This window comes from Pungitius pungitius, chromosome 10 (assembly GCF_949316345.1).
Source record: "Pungitius pungitius chromosome 10, fPunPun2.1, whole genome shotgun sequence".
NCBI classification, from domain to species: Eukaryota; Metazoa; Chordata; class Actinopteri; order Perciformes; family Gasterosteidae; genus Pungitius; species Pungitius pungitius.
In genome coordinates this window covers 18,345,787-18,361,705 of record NC_084909.1, presented here as the reverse complement: position 1 = coordinate 18,361,705, position 15,919 = coordinate 18,345,787, and the positions used below count along the sequence as shown (strand labels likewise).

The 15,919-nt window shown below is 42.2% G+C and overlaps 2 protein-coding genes across 4 annotated transcripts in view; one reads left to right on the top strand and one right to left on the bottom strand.

Annotated features, from left to right (window-relative positions):
• cerkl (ceramide kinase-like) overlaps positions 1–7,015 on the top strand; it is a 22,308-nt gene extending 15,293 nt beyond the window's left edge. The window contains exons 6-14 of one of the 2 annotated variants that reach the window (XM_037488613.2): positions 268–398; positions 522–596; positions 3,186–3,363; positions 3,716–3,763; positions 3,952–3,977; positions 4,084–4,192; positions 4,320–4,416; positions 5,543–5,739; positions 6,145–7,015. In XM_037488613.2, the coding sequence (XP_037344510.2) occupies positions 268–398; positions 522–596; positions 3,186–3,363; positions 3,716–3,763; positions 3,952–3,977; positions 4,084–4,192; positions 4,320–4,416; positions 5,543–5,739; positions 6,145–6,223 (940 nt within the window). In that variant the 3' untranslated portion in view covers positions 6,224–7,015. Of the gene's footprint in view, positions 1–267; positions 399–521; positions 597–3,185; positions 3,364–3,715; positions 3,764–3,951; positions 3,978–4,083; positions 4,200–4,319; positions 4,417–5,542; positions 5,740–6,144 lie in introns of those variants that run through there. The other variant, XM_037488614.2, reaches the window with a different exon arrangement.
• itga4 (integrin alpha 4) overlaps positions 6,944–15,919 on the bottom strand; it is a 23,763-nt gene continuing 14,787 nt past the window's right edge. For both annotated transcript variants that reach the window (XM_037488611.2, XM_037488610.2), the window contains exons 12-29: positions 15,696–15,790; positions 15,365–15,455; positions 15,242–15,287; positions 14,754–14,908; positions 14,305–14,459; positions 14,027–14,179; positions 12,623–12,699; positions 12,040–12,181; positions 11,521–11,622; positions 11,161–11,237; positions 11,000–11,089; positions 10,303–10,390; positions 9,959–10,066; positions 9,425–9,550; positions 9,201–9,326; positions 8,885–8,983; positions 8,627–8,746; positions 6,944–8,360 (exon numbers count right to left, since the gene is read on the bottom strand). In XM_037488611.2, the coding sequence (XP_037344508.2) occupies positions 8,253–8,360; positions 8,627–8,746; positions 8,885–8,983; positions 9,201–9,326; positions 9,425–9,550; positions 9,959–10,066; positions 10,303–10,390; positions 11,000–11,089; positions 11,161–11,237; positions 11,521–11,622; positions 12,040–12,181; positions 12,623–12,699; positions 14,027–14,179; positions 14,305–14,459; positions 14,754–14,908; positions 15,242–15,287; positions 15,365–15,455; positions 15,696–15,790 (1,958 nt within the window). In that variant the 3' untranslated portion in view covers positions 6,944–8,252. The remainder of the gene's footprint in view (positions 8,361–8,626; positions 8,747–8,884; positions 8,984–9,200; positions 9,327–9,424; positions 9,551–9,958; positions 10,067–10,302; positions 10,391–10,999; positions 11,090–11,160; positions 11,238–11,520; positions 11,623–12,039; positions 12,182–12,622; positions 12,700–14,026; positions 14,180–14,304; positions 14,460–14,753; positions 14,909–15,241; positions 15,288–15,364; positions 15,456–15,695; positions 15,791–15,919) is intronic.

Below are 15,919 nucleotides of genomic sequence, written 5' to 3'. Positions count from 1 at the left end.
CTGCCAATCATACTTTTGGCTGGGTATCAATTATACAGCATTTTGAAGTTTTAGTAGATGCCAAGTTAAGAAGATTGCATAAGTGACAAAGAGCTACAAACAGCTTTGTATTCTTGGAACTACAAACATTTTAGTTTGGGACCACAATAAAAGGTGTTTAGGCTTATATAGTTCTGCGTCCCTTACTATGACCATTGGCTTTAGGATATCTAATAACAAAGACACAAACAATGAGTTTGACTCTCCCTGGCGGTGCCCGTGTGTCAGGGTGGTGTGTGTTGGTGGGGACGGGTCGGTGGCGGAGGTGTGTCACGCTATGGTCCTCAGAGCTCAGCTGGATGCTAATTCTCCAGAGAAACCAGTGAAACCAGTGCTGCCACTTGGAATCATTCCTGCCGGTGAGAGAGAGAGGAAAATCCACATATGTATCCAAATATTAGACAAACATTGTGCAAAAGTACATCTATCTACACTAAAACTGACCAGACGGGGGGTTGTTGCCCTTCTTTCCGTCTTTACAGGTTCTACAGACGTGGTTTCCTGCTCTGTTCATGGGGTCAGAGATCCAGTCACTGCAGCCCTGCACATCGTCCTGGGTAGGTTCTACCTGTTCTATCTTTAGTATTTTGTTGTCTTGGGTCGACTCCTACCTGACACATAACAGGTCTAACTTCATAGTGTGCTTGGTGGGTTCTACCAATAGTAACGTCTATTTGTACTGGGAGACTTCTCCCGTTTCCAAATTTACCATCACATCATCCTTTGAGAGTTCTACCTGTTCTAGATCTGTTCACGTGATATTGACTGGTTTTAACTTGTTCTGTCACACCTTTCAAGGTCAGGTTTTTCTTGTTTGGATAAATAGTATAGATTGACCTGTTCTAGATATATCTCTTAAAATGAACTGTAACGTTGTTCTCGGTGGATTCTACCAACTCAAGATCCGTCTTCCTTTGCGGTTTCTACCTGTTAGGAATCTATATTTGTCTTTTTCTCAGGTAAGTCTACGCATTTTAAGAATAATGTCTCCTCCGCATCATGGTTGGAATTTACTTTACCTCAAGCTACTCAAAGGGAACCAATCAGCAGCTTGTGTTATTGTTGAGCTTTGTCGTGATTGGCTGATGGTCACTCAGCTTGTTTGAGAACAAACAGATTCTGGACAGATGTCTAACAGCAGGCTCAGTTTCATTTGAAATCACAGGTCTTTTTTGCTCACTGTAGCCCCGCCCTCTTCACATCTCAGGTAAACGTGCCGAGCTGACAGCAGGACAGGCTGCTGTGTTTGAATGACTGAGAGGACGTGAGATGGTGGTTCTGGTGTGTGTGGGACAGATGGGAGTATTCATTGGAACAAATGAGACCAAACGATACCCTACAAAACAAAACAGGCCAAAAAATGTAATTAAGACAGGAAACAGCAAATAATGATTCGTTGTCGTTTTTTAAAATCAAACTTTATATCATTTACTTGCCGGCGAAAATGATTATTGTTTAAACCACCAAGGAGCGATGCAAGTTTGATCTCACTGACACACTGACTGTGAGACTGATCGTCCCTCACACACACACACACACACACACACACACACACACACACACACACACACACACAGACAACATGCCATATGGAGAGGAAATCAAATGTTACCCATAGAGACAGACAGGTGGGCAGTGAGCAGTTCAGTAGGTTACAGCAGGTATGTGGCCAGATGGCATGGTGTGTGTGGGGGTGTGTGTGTGTGTGTGTGTGTGTGTTTGCAAGTGAGAGAGAGAGAGAGAGAGAGAGTGTGTGTGTGTGTGTGTGTGAGTGTGTGTGTTTGCAAGCGAGAGAGAGAGAGAGAGAGTGCGTGTGTGTGTGTGTGTGTGTTTAGAGCATCTTACTGATGGTCTTAATGGTGAAATGGGGTCGTTACTTCTCTGGTTCGTGATACATTCACAGGCTGTGCATAAACAAACTGTGAAAAAATCCCAGTCAACTTACTCAAATCTTCCTTCATCTGCCCACTTTTTCTGTTGGTTCTGTTCTTGTTGCATTTAAAGCTTTCAGGATGCTGTTCTCCTGCTCGACCAGAGGAGACAGAGATAGAGAACCGAGAGTGAATGAAAAGAGGGACGGTTGAGGACAAAGCCAGGACGCCAGGAGAATAAAATTATTAGTAGTATTTTTTTAAGATGGCCATATGTTTAAGAGCACAAATAAACACATACGGTACACGTTTCCTCAGAAACCTGCGCAATAGACATAAAAACGCATGCTGATCCAAAAGCCCCTTTGTGTCAGGTGCTAACGAATGCCATATATCTTTAACATTTAAAAAAAAAAACTTTTAAAAAGAGAAGTCAGTGTTTTTGCTTTTTGAAATCAATAACGACACAATCTTTTCATGTTTAAACGTTGTTTGTACTGGAACATGTTAAAAACACCTTATTTTTCTTATACTGTTGGTCTAAATATAATCTTTATTTATGTATTCAATACATAATAATTGTTCCGCAACCAATGAATAGAACTGACCATACAAGAAATATGGCTGAGTGACGTAGAAACGCTGCTAGCATCTCTAGTAGCAACAGTAACCTGTCAATCACCGTAGCCCCGCCCTAAAGCATACCCTAATCTTCTATTTGAGACCCTAAATTGACCATAATTCACAAAACATGTTTTCTGATCTACAGCCTGCAAATAAATGATTGGCTTGTCATTGTGTACAGCCTAAAGTTCATAAACACTCTAGACACCCCGATGTATGACAACAAAAAGCAAAAAGTGAGTTTTGTAAAGGAAAAGTTTTTCTTTTCATTTTCTTTTCTCTTCTACTGATTAGGACCCGTTTGTCCTAAATGTGCTTTAATTTTTAACTGTGCTAGTATAGACAGGACCAGCCAGACAGGCTGGTCAAAGTGGAGCATAACGACCAGTCTGGTCATGTGATTCTCCTGATGTTTATAGATATTACACGCACACACACACACACACACACACACACACACACACACACGCATGACCTCCTTCAGTGCTGCTTCTCATGAATATTTATTAGCTTCTAACCATACAACCACTTGGCCCCACTTACAGAATGTGTGTGTGTGTGTCTGGAGGGTCCTACGTTAATGAGTATTCATAATTAAAAACACTCTTTCATCAGTGCCCCCCCCCCCACACCCCGTCTCCCCCTCTGCAGGTCACCGGCTGCAGGTGGACATGTGCAGCTTCTCGTCTCTTGGGCAGTTGGTGTGTTTTGGTTTCTCCGCCATGTTTGGCTTCGGTGGGAGGAGTTTAGCGCGGGCAGAGAAGAAGAGGTGGATGCCGTCGTCACGCCGACGAGAGTACGCTGTCGTGAAGACCCTGGCGAGTCTGAGGTTATTAAAAATTGCACACAGAAAAGTTTCATTATATTTGGGTATGTCTTTTTCCAAGGATGGAGATCATATGTTAATTCCACTAAGAGAAAATTGTCATTTCAAATTTCAAATACTAAATAGTACATTTCAGCCATAGCTAGTATGGGATTTGGTGTTTTAGTCTTTTTTTCCAACAACTTTTTGCCAGACATTCATGTCCTTTGGCAATTGTAATTAACAGGCTAAACAAAGGTGGTGAACATGGTAACCCTCGTCATTGTCAGCATGCTGGTGTCTTCTAAGTCAAGCATCACACACGTCCTACTCTGGTTCTTCATTTCTTGTTCTTCTTCACTTCTGTCTCCATCAGACCGGATGACTGTCTGCTGTCTTTTCTACCAGCAAAGAAGTCAAACAGGTGAGACACGCACAGAGGACGTTAGCACTGTGTAAAACGATGCAGTTTGGGTGGTTTCGAGACTTGGGCTCTGGTGATTATTTCTCTCAATGGAGCTACAGATTTCGGGGTGTACAGGTTTTCACGTGGCATATTGATTATCTTCGAGATCTTTCATGTACAAATCTGAATTAGATCTCTTTTCACAGTGACCAGGACCAGGACCCAGAATCAGGTGAGACAAATCGGAAACCGGAAATAAAGAAATAGGGTTCGGATTTCTGTGTGTCTATCCCATTTGATTCTAAACTCATTGTTTTTTCTGTGACTGGTTGGTACAGGAAGGGAGGAGACTTGGACAACTAATCAGGGCCTGTATCTAAGCATCAGCATCATGTCCATCCCCTGTCTGAGTCAACATGCACCTCGAGGACTGGCACCCAACACCAGGTACCCGGTGAGCACTTAATCCTTCGGGGAATGTTGAGGTTAGCTGACCTCGAACGCACCGTACGGCAGGTTCATGTCACTGTGTTTCTGCTACTGATCCTACTTTTGCACTCCCTGTTGCTGACAGTTTGGCAAATGGCAGCGCAGCATTGATCGCAGTAGGAAACACGTCGAGGTCAGAGTTCATCAAACATCTGAAGAGATACAACAGCTCTAGTGGACAGGTGAGGCCATTTCATGAACTAGTGAAACTTTTCACATATATGCAGCTAGCTGGTTAGACAATTCCAGGTATTTTTCCGCCCGGGAACAGCATCCAAAATGGGGTCTGCTCATCAGAACTCATCCCTGATGTGGATTGTTTCACTCCTGAAATCGCCTGAAATCCTTAATCCTTCACCTCTCAGAGAGATAAAAATAAGGAAACTAGTTATTAGCAAGTGGATTAGACTGGTTTGGGCTGGCCTGGCCTGTGAGATCACACACTAACCCACTTACTAAATATACTCACAGCGTGGCGCTCACTGTCCCCCGGAGTAAACAGGCTGTTTACTCGCTGACCTACATCCATTTAGCCTCCATCCAGGTGAAGGGACGGACAGCTCTGAGTCAAACACGACAATACGGGGCATTACGCAGCATTTCTATGTCACACATTTCACTCCGTTACGGTGTAGCTCATCTAGATTTATTATCTAATATCCAATACAGATGTAATCATTGTGAAGTGTCTGTCTTTATTACCAAGAGCTGATAAATGACACCTTCATGTCAAGGCTGACGTACAGTCAAATGCCTCGCATCTTTGCATGAAAAATATTCCCTGAATCATTGAAGCTAAAATAGTTTTATTGCAGTGCAAGGTTCCAATTTAAAAGTTTTTTATGTCTAGTAAAATGAACATAGAGTTGAAAGTACAATATTTCCCTCAGAAATGTAGTGGAATGGAAGTATGAAGTGTCACAAGAAGTACCTCAAATTAGTATTTATGTGTATCAATTATGTAGTTTGTTAACTTATTGTCATTCTATCAAACAGACTATTAAACAGCTTCAGTTTACTAAAACAAACTCAACCCGGGGAGGAAGGATGGGAGACAGACAGGGAGACAGTCTGTCCTTCTGTCTGTCTGTTGGTCTTTGCTGCTCCCTGTTGGAGCTTTGTGGTATTGCCGTTGAGACGGTAAAGGACAGGATAGGAAATGCCTGTCACTCCTCCAGATAATCAAGCTGATTAGCAGGATTATAAAGAGATTTTCTCCCCTCCCCAGATGACCTTTGACCTCTGGGGAGCCACATACACACACACACCCACACACAATCACCTCGTGGTCTGTCTGATTGTCTGCAGTTCAGCTTCTCGTTCGTGGAGACGCACACCGTCTCAGCGGTGAGGATTTGCCCCCGCTCTCCGATTGGCTGTTCAGAGGAGGAGAGTGAGGAGGAGGCCGAGTCCAAAACCTCGCCCATCATCCAATCAGAGGGAGCCGCCTTCCCCTGGAACATCGATGGAGAGCTAGTGGAGATTGCGAACGAAGTGCTTATCAGGTATGCAGTGTAGATATTATTTATTTTGAAATTAATCACTTGTTATGCTGAGTGAAACAGGGGCGCCTGCCAAAAAACATTTGAATAAAGTGAGTGTTTAATCTGCAGAATTTTGCGTTTTCCAAAAAGTGCTCATTGTACCTTGTTAAATGTATATCTATCAATTGAAGTTACTGAGTAAACAGAGTGAAAATTAACTGTGGACATCAACCATCTTGCGATGGAGCCAATGGTGTACGATGTGTGTGTGTGTGTCTGATCTGATCGATCTTGAACTCCACCTTTTTTTAAAATCATTTGCATAAGTTTAATAATTCAACCAACAATCAATTAACATGCGTTAAATAATCACTGTCATATCAAAGTGCATTCATGTATGTGTGTGTTCCTACGTGGTGCATTCAGGGTCCACCCGCAGCTCATCACTCTGTACGGGGAGGAGGTGGACGAGGCCGAGTCAACCGTCTCCTGCAGCTGCATCTGAGTCAGGCAGAGGGCACTGTGTGTGTGTGTGTGTGTGTGTGTGTGTGTGTGTGTGTGTTGGGACAGAGACACACAACCATGGGAACCAAACGGTGCCCTCATTAGATCATCACTGTTTCCAAGGCGACGTGAACTTACGGAGAAGTTTGATTCAAAGTAGCATACACACATAAAACATAAAACTAGCCACAGAGCTTTCTGATTACTTCATGTATTTTAAAGCTGCATTTATTGGTGTTTATTGTTATTTACTATTGCGGCTTTAATAACCAAGCAGGTAACTTGGAGATACCTTTAACTCACAACTTTACCTGTGCTTTAAAAGGTTTAACACTAGTTGACGAGGAGAAAGATTAATGTTTTTTGTATAATTCCATGTCCACATTTTACTATACTTTAATCACCAGCTCTTTTCTTAATATTATCTATATATATTTTTTTACATTACATGTTTCATGACCATTTTTGGTTCTGCTGCAGATTGATAGCATACAATCTATAATGATGACCTTTTCAATTTTCTATTAGAAACTCTTTCACTTTATTTTTGTTTTTATCATGATAAAAAACAAGAAAAAGTTGTTTAAATAGAAAACCCTTAATTTTAATATAAAATTGTGTTTATAAGCAGTGAGACTCCAGTGCAGACTTCAACTTCACATAAACATAAAACAAACTGACTGAATATTAAAAGCATTATGTGTGATGTGTATTTGTACTGAATAGATAATCAGAATGGAGGATGGCAGCTGTTTTAAATGTCTGCTTTCACAAAATACAGATGGTTAAAACATTTCTTCAAGTACTGTTCCGTCATTGAACCCTGTGGCTCTGCTGACTCTGTTCTCCGACAAGCTGCTTCCTTTACTGTGACGTCACTCGATATATTAGTCCTCACCCAGAAGGGGTTCATCAAAGAACCCAGTGACATCGAGGTGTTTTACAAAATAAAGTTTCCCCCTGCTGGTCAGTAGAGAGAATGCAACCGGCTTCAGTCAGCATCCTGATCTGGATTAACATGAACAAAGAGGTCCAAGATCAGTTGGAGTGAGACTGTGGTACATTTATGTTATTTGATGATTTAATTTTGTAGATGGAGCATCCTTGAGAATCTCAAATAGTACTCTATAAATTATCTCCAAACAAAACTATTCAAGTTTTACTCAACGTCACATGTGATTTGTAATTTTTGTTATCGTGACGCCTGCAGAAAAAAATAAAACGTCTCCATTTAAATTCAAGTGATACTGGTGCAAAATCTCCCCATCTGGGGTCAAGAGGGACAAACAACTGAAAGATATTAAAGTTAACACAGACTCTGTGAGGATGTTCGATCTCCATTAAAACATAAGCATAAGCCATAGGTACCAGCATGTTCCGCCCCTGAGTGTGTCACCAGTGCATGAAATGTTGGTCAGCAGGTAAACAAAAATGCATAATGACAAACAGGTTTTTGAGGAAGAGCTATGAGCAAGTCAGAGGCCAGGCTTCCATCCAATGAGATCCAAAGGTCATCAGAAATCCACCTCCTTTGATTTGTTTCCTCTTCAAAACGGCAGCCATCGATAACTGTCACAGGTGATGCTTGGTTCCGTAAGCTTCAAGGCCTCCCAACAGGTCTTTTCCAATTTTGTTATTTATTTTTTTCGAATGCTGCAAGATTTAAATGTATCTGTATTTGTGGAAGCGCATCAGGCAAAATGGTTTTGAAAGGTCCGGTTCCAGAGTACACAGGAGGCGTTCACGGGAGTCATTTTGTCAGCCATCACACGCTCGCTGTCAGCTCTGTGATGACCAGCGGACTCGCTATGAGACAAAACAGCGCAGTCGTGCTGGACGGATTTCATTGGCCGATGACGCTCAGCAGCAGTATTGTTCTACTGTTTTAGACAAATTGGCCAAGCCATATTTTCATAAGCAGCGCGCCATCCATCCGTCAACACAACTCTCATTGAAACTGTTGCACGGTCACAATGTGAACTCCTTTAGTAGTTAGAGGTCAGAGGTCGGGGTCAGAGGAGATAGCAGTGTTATGAATAGCTCTCTCTTTTGTTGTTTTTAGGGACGTAATCCCAGCTGTCCCTCTTTAACTCCTCCTCCTCTTCTTTCTTCTGGAACTCCCGCTTGAAGAAACCAGCCTGAGAGACACAGAGAGGTAGACAGACAGGTGCACAGAGAGGTAGACAGACGTAGACAGACAGGTGCACACATAGGTAGACAGACAGGCAATTAGTACAGGTCAAAAATGATGCTGGTGTTATACAATGGAGATTATGTCAACATAATAATATACCAAAGTTCATTAACACTATTATACCACAGTGTACTGCAGTTTATCTCAGTGTTCCTGCAGTTCCACTACACCTATATTGTGATATATATTGTTTGTTTGAATGTAATTTACCTTCCAAAGACACCAGATGAGAGCAGCTAGGATCGTCAGACCCAAAACTAAACTGACGACGACGATGAAGACTTTCACTGTTGTTGAGGGTTTCTGGGTGAAAAGAGCTTCAACCACCACCTGTAAACGTACCGCATACAGTATATGATCACGGGGGACATCTAGAATACAGACGTACGTACAGAAATGGAGACACATTTCCAGGTTGAAGACATCACTGGGCGTGGTTGGGTCTTGGTTGCGACCGGTGTGTTTTACCTGTGCTGCAGGTTGCTCTGTGATGAGGATGGTGTGGAGACCGCCTGTGGGATTTGACATCGTCGCTGTGCTCTCAAGCCTCATGACACTGTGACGACCCTGAGACAGATGCATTACAGATTATTCATCATGATACGTCACTGCAATGTGTTTTCTTGATGTTGAGAGTTTGAGTGCAAAAGGGATGCGTTCAAGATCCGTTCTGACTGTAATTTAACTGCGTTTTAGCAGAAGTCAGATTCACACACACTACTGAAGTTACATATGAGCTGATAAAGACTGAGTGAAAACATTAATCTGTGTGTGTGTGTGTTACCGGAGCTTGGAGTAGTACAGCAGGGTTCAGCGTGATCTCCAGTTGGATTAGGGCATCTCTCCCCGCCTCCAGGTTACCGAGGCGACACACTAACCGCTCACACAGCTGATCACCACGGCCACAAAACTGCACACGCACACACACAAGGTTGTACAGTTGGATGGTGGTTGTTGACTAACGCAATCATCTCAATATCTCCGTCACCATGTTGGTGGTGTGTGTACCATTCTGCGTGTGGAGGACGAGGAGAAGAAGAAGATGAGCTGTTTGATGAAGGAAGCTTGAGGCACCTCACAGTCCTCGAGGACTGAGACAGTCGTGTCACTGATCGAACACACACCATGAGACGACTGCAGAGAGGGAAAATGTACATGGGTTAATATAAACATCCATTACTGCTACTTCTCACAATGGTCAGTATCTGCTGGCCTTCTCTTATTTTACTGCGTTCAAGACATTTCTGGACGTTAACCTTTATAAAAACATACATTTTGTTCAATAGTAGGGGAAACAGTGCTAAGGAGATGGATGACCCGACGCCGTAACGTTCCAAAACGATCCGGGTCTACTTCAGCTCTCTACTTTTGCAAAAGATTCACTGGCTCCGGCAACCGACAACGACTGACTAACTAAACTAAACTAAACTAAAATCAGCAATTGAAATGTGCCCTCAGAAAACCTGTACTTCAAACTGTTTTAATACTGACTGCTACTTCCTCTGCTTCTAGTGTTGCTGCTGTTGCTCGCGCTGAACGTACCTGCCAGTCCACCACCTGCAGCAGTCTGTGTCTGTATGGTGTGAGGATCTTTGGTAGCGTGATGTCGACCACAGTATCTACAGACCTGCTGGGGCCAGAGTTTAACACCTGCACAGACAAAAACACAGAAATACCAGAAGAGATCAACAAAATGCAAAATATAAATGTCATGCAGACACACAAAGTTGTTTCCTCTCTGAACTGTAGTAGATGAGGAGTACAAAGTCATATCCAGTGGTTGCTAGTTAGTGAGCATCCTCATTAGCGTGGTGGACAACGGGACAATAGACAAGACGTGTTGCACCATTGACCTGTTTCACAATCAGAAGAGGGTTAAGTAATACCTTGTATGTGTAGTTGAATCTCTCAGTGTAGCAGTCGACCAGAGTTGTGTCTTCATCTCCAAACACAAATGAGGTGGGAGTCACAAAACTGCAAGACAGGTGGCAGACAATCAGTCAGTGGGTTGCTTGATCTGAGTGGTTACACACTAACAACAGTGTTCTCGACTGTGGCGCACAACAGCTTCAGTTAAGATACGATTCTGTTGTGCTTTCTCATTCAACTGTACATTTAACAGCAATACTCAATCCAACAGGTCAGCATGGCAGCATAATGCATTTTCTGTCTTCTCACTAAGCAGAAAGAAGGAAATATTTGATGAAAAAGTAGTAAATATCCTCTGATTTACATCGCAGACTTGTTGGTAATTCCTTTGGTCGAAGTCAGTATCTAAGGCTGATTTACACAAAGGGATCATAAAGGGCTCAGAGAACACTCAACGGACAGTGGGACAGACCTAAAGGAAGGCAGAGTTTGACGATGGTTTTGGTCAGAATCGTTACCCCCGTCCCCATCTGCCTTTGCGGCTGGTGTGATTTATTTTCCTTCCTCACACATTATTTATCACTAGAGTTAGTGTGATTTATTTCATCATGAGATCAAAATAACTCGCTTTGTAACTTTTAGAAAAGGGCAATATTCTAAATATTATTACTGTTATGAATTTTAAGGTAATAATAGAATTACATGGCGACTCACCCATGAATGTTAATGTTGACTCCATATTTGAGAGGAAGGACGAGGCTGACCGAGTTGTCACGGAGATAATCTTCCTTCTCGTAGTTATCGCTGAAGAGAAAAAACACATTTTTAAAAACTTCTTCTCTACTTGTTTATACGAGTTTGAGCAGTGTCCTTACCTTCTAATGTTGACGTGAACAGGGACGTCACCAGGTGTGCTGTTCTGGCTTACGTCCAATAGGAAGCTGATATTCAACTGCAAGAAACAAGAAATGCGCCGGTGATGATGTTTGAGGTGGAAAGCTGCAGAATGATGAATACTTGTTTTCCTTCCTGATCTGTGGACTCTGGTCTGGTGTGTTTGTTCCTTTTTCATCATTTTCTTTCATTTTAAATGAAGAAAAGAAAACGGTTCCCAGACCGTGATTGTGGATCACAATGAAATTTGATACAAAAATCCATTCGTCTTGTGCTAATTTTAGCATGCTACCAAACCAACTAAACTATTTTGATTGAGTGTGTGACAGGCTGAGGGTTACCCTGGCGTTGGCAGGGAGGAGAAGGCTGGTGACGCTGCAGTCCACACCTGCCAGCGTAGTGTTGACTTCCTGCGTGACATCACAGCTGACAACGTTGTCCTGCTGCGCACACACACACACACACACACACACACACACAGACAGTTGTGTAATGAGTTATTTATGTTGTGAGTAAGTTCTAATGCTTTAGATTTTACATGTTTTATACTGTTTATTACTATTATACATTTTTGTTTCTACACAATGGTTTTTATTTCAACTGGACATATTAGAAATAAAAAACATTATGTTGAAAACCTGCAGCAGGAGTGTTTCAATGCATGATGGGAAAAGGCAAATTGTTCGTCTGACTTCTCCATTAAAACAATTTAAACCAGTTTGTTTGTCTATACTAGCTGCTTTTCCGTTGAGTGTTCAGGTGTCGAACTACACTTGCTGTTACTAGCGGTACCCATCAGTGGCTCTAAGTCAACCTGAATTTGAATCTCCAGGATTTTAAATGGCATGTCGTAAACTCACGTTCTGCAATACTTTAATGTATTGGATGTTGTCGGGGAAACGCAGCGTCAGTCGCGGCAGGAAGGCATCGTCTCCAGAGTTCAGTAGCGAGGTTTTCAACATGATCGTCTGTCCGGAGCCGAGGGCAAAGTAATTCTGCTGACTGATGACAAACAACAACAAGATAAACAATAACATTGATGTTCCAATCATCAAATCAAACTAAAGCTGACTGATCACAACAACGAACACTAAAACTAGGAAATAGAAATGATTGTAACACCACTGCCCTTATAAACCTTTTCCCTCAAAGAAAATGATGAACTATGACTATACTATGAATAAATAAATAAATACATTTTTGGACTATGCATCACAGAGACAAAGTCCAACTCCTGAATTAGCCCGCGGCTAATTAGCATCATGTGTTGAGGGGAATAACATCCACAAAACATGTGCACTAACTGGACTAATAAAATATAAAACCTGCTGTTGCTTAAATCTGTTCATCTTTACGTAACTTTCCTCAAGACTCAAACACAACTTCCTTCTGTGTGTGTGTGTGTGTGTGTGTGTGTGTGTGTTTGTCACTTTGTGTTCTTACTGTTGCAGAACAAGTTGAGCAGACAGCTGCATGTTGGTCGAACAGTTCACCAGTGAACAGGAACGAGCAAACCAGGTCTGGCAGAGACAAGGAGTGTGAGTTTTGTTAAGTGCGTCAATGATAATAACAAGTAATGGCATCATTCTCCTTATTGGTGACATTACAACCTCTGAGCCCAGCCTTAAAGATGATGACTAATGTGCTGATGAATAACTCCAGTCGCAAATTCCTACATGTTCCTGCTCAGTTTTTATGAGTCAGTGGGACATGGCGCGGTCTCAGGATGAGCTGACTGATGTTGGTTAATGAGCTGCAGCTGTATAGACATCTGGATTAGCAGGAAGTCATTTTTGATGTGTGAGTGTTTGTGTGTGTGCAGGAAATCAGATGAGCTGTTTCCTGCCCTTTAACACAGATCAATCTGAAAATGCACACAACGACCGCACAGAGAAAGTTGTTGTAACACACAAATGAAAGTGTAGATGTCATTATTCCCCTTCCATATCATTCTTGATTTAGTGACAGCACAGTGGACACATTAGAAGTAGTAGCAGTAGTACATATGAGTAAATTTAGGTCAAGCTAAAACTAAACCGGCAGCTGATATTTATTATTCAAAAATAATTAACTTTAATAAAAATGAGAAAGCTAAAATCAACTAAATTGAGTATTTGGGCCAAATTAACATGTGTTTCCTGAATGTGGATCAACAGTAATACATTATGAACACGTTGAAACCTAAAGTTCTTTGTCTTGTCTTAGCTGGTACACAGAATAAACCATTTCAACTGGTGAATGGATTATGAACTAATTCCATGTATTTGCAAATTGCTCTTTGCCAATTATGAATTTCACCTTGACACTGCCACAAGCAACTCTTTTAATTACGACTAGTGGCTAACTATTAGGCGTTAGCATTAGCCTGCACCTGGTTGGTGTTAGCACTAGCTGTAACTAGTTGGTGTTAGCACTAGCTGTAGCTAGCTGGTGTTAGCATTAGCCTGCACCTGGTTGGTGTTAGCACTAGCTGTAACTAGTTGGTGTTAGCACTAGCTGTAGCTAGCCAGTGTTAGCAGGAGTCTGTACCTGGTTGGTATTAGCATTAGCTGTAGCTAGCCGGTCTTAGCAGGAATCTGTACCTGGTTGGTGTTTGCATTAGCTGTAGATAGCCGGTGTTAGCAGGAGTCTGTACCTGGTTGGTGTTAGCACTAGCTGTAGCTAGCCAGTGTTGGCAGGAGTCTGTACCTGGTTGGTGTTAGCATTAGCTGTAGATAGCCGGTGTTAGCAGGAGTCTGTACCTGGTTGGTGTTAGCATTAGCTGTAGATAGCCGGTGTTAGCAGGAGTCTGTACCTGGTTGGTGATAGAATTAGCTGTAGATAGCCAGTGTTAGCAGGAGTCTGTACCTGGTTGGTGATAGTGTTCAGGTGTCCTGCGCTCTGCTGAAGAATTGGTTTCAATGGCGGGAAGGTTTTGGAAGAGGTTTTGTGGGTGTTTGTTTCTCTGTGACTATAAGAAACCTCAAACTTGACTGGAGTAAAAATGTCTTTCACATCTTTCTGTGGGAGGAACAAACATGGACAGAGGAGACATCATTACAATTAGCAATGTTATGCTTATCATTACACCCAAATTAAGAGGTATGAACTGACATTTTATGCCCATGGAAATGTGTGTTTTTTACCCTTTGGTGAGCCATATGGGTTGTACAAGTGAGCTGGCCTTGTTTGGCTATCACACGCCCCTTTGTGCTATTGGATGACCCGTTGCCATGGAAATAGAAACGATGAGGGAAGGATGGTTTATGGAGCAGGTCAGAGGTCAAATTATATTGAAGAGCTGAAGAGAGAGGTAAAGTAGGTACGTCATACACACTTATGTACGGGATGTGCATTGTTCAGCGATAATGTACAGTTGCTGTTCACATTGACCCCAGCGTTCCATATCACTGCGCACTCCAAGAAACAGGTTAGATTTTCCGTGACCGTTAACATTTCCTGAACCCCTCCCCAAACAGCAATTGGCTAATCTCTAGCAACCGTTACTAGGCGCAGCAAGCATTTCTCTACATGATGTACCTGCAATAAGAGAGACACTGAAATTAAATATTTTGGAGGGTTGTATTTACAGTACCTATAGCTCCTCTGAAGTGTCTTGACTTGACACTGAAGCAGACGGTAACGTTGAAGCAGACAGTTGGAGTCTGGTGTTCTTTACACAGTGTCACCTGCTGGTCGATTTCCTCGGGCAGAATCAGGGATGCCTTTACCTGAATCACAGGACGGGTCCTACAGCACACATTCAAAGAGATTATCACAGCATAGTGACTAAAATTAAGTCATTTGATTCCCTGCTGACAGTTTCCCAGTACTGGTATGGATTTTATTATTATTATAGAATCTACTTCTACAAAATCCTACTATTGAAAGCAAAAATGTCCTCCCTCAATATGTTGAGAAGCATTGGTTACAAAAGATGTCCTGTTTCCCCTGCCCTATAATTTCCTTCCACATAACCTAAAATAAGGAAGCTTTCATCGTTTACACCTGGATGAAAGGAAATAAATAAAACTGGAGCATTTCTAGGTCCTGTTTAAACAGAAAGCTTCAATGTGCGTTTACCTGAGAACCACGGCAGAGTCTGAGAGGAAAGCACCAACCGCCACATCTGCAGAGACAGAGAGTTTAATCTAAATGTACAACAATGCCAGATGTCGTGACATAGGAAATGCCTGTTTAAGTTGCCTTGGTAGCCGTTATCATCGATGTCAATGCCAGAGCTCAGCGACTGGCCAAACATCCTGAGGTTACGACCCAGACTGGATCCAGTAATCCTCTGAAATCATATACATACACAGACAGACAAACACACACAAAACACGTTTGTTATCACAGAACAGAGCAAGTTCATTAAAAACATGACGACATGACGTGACAGCGTTTTCATTGTTAGAGGGTACAGTCCCTCTGCTGTCTTAAAGGCCCTGCTGACTATCACATGACATTAATGCACCTTTTCCAACACTTGACTACATTTTGTTATTAGCATTGTCGTTATTAACGTTATTATTTGTACCTGAGATGGAGTTGGCGAGATTCCCTCCTCCCTGCCGTTGAAAATGTAGACGGCTCCTTTTAGATCGTCTTCCTGTGGGGCGCCAACGGCCACATCTACACACAAACACACACCCAGACAAACAGGTCTATATTACTGCATTTGTGAGGATTATTGCTGTCTCCATTAGATAAGCCTAACTTCCATCTAGGGTTCGGTACTATATTGATATTATATCTTTTAAA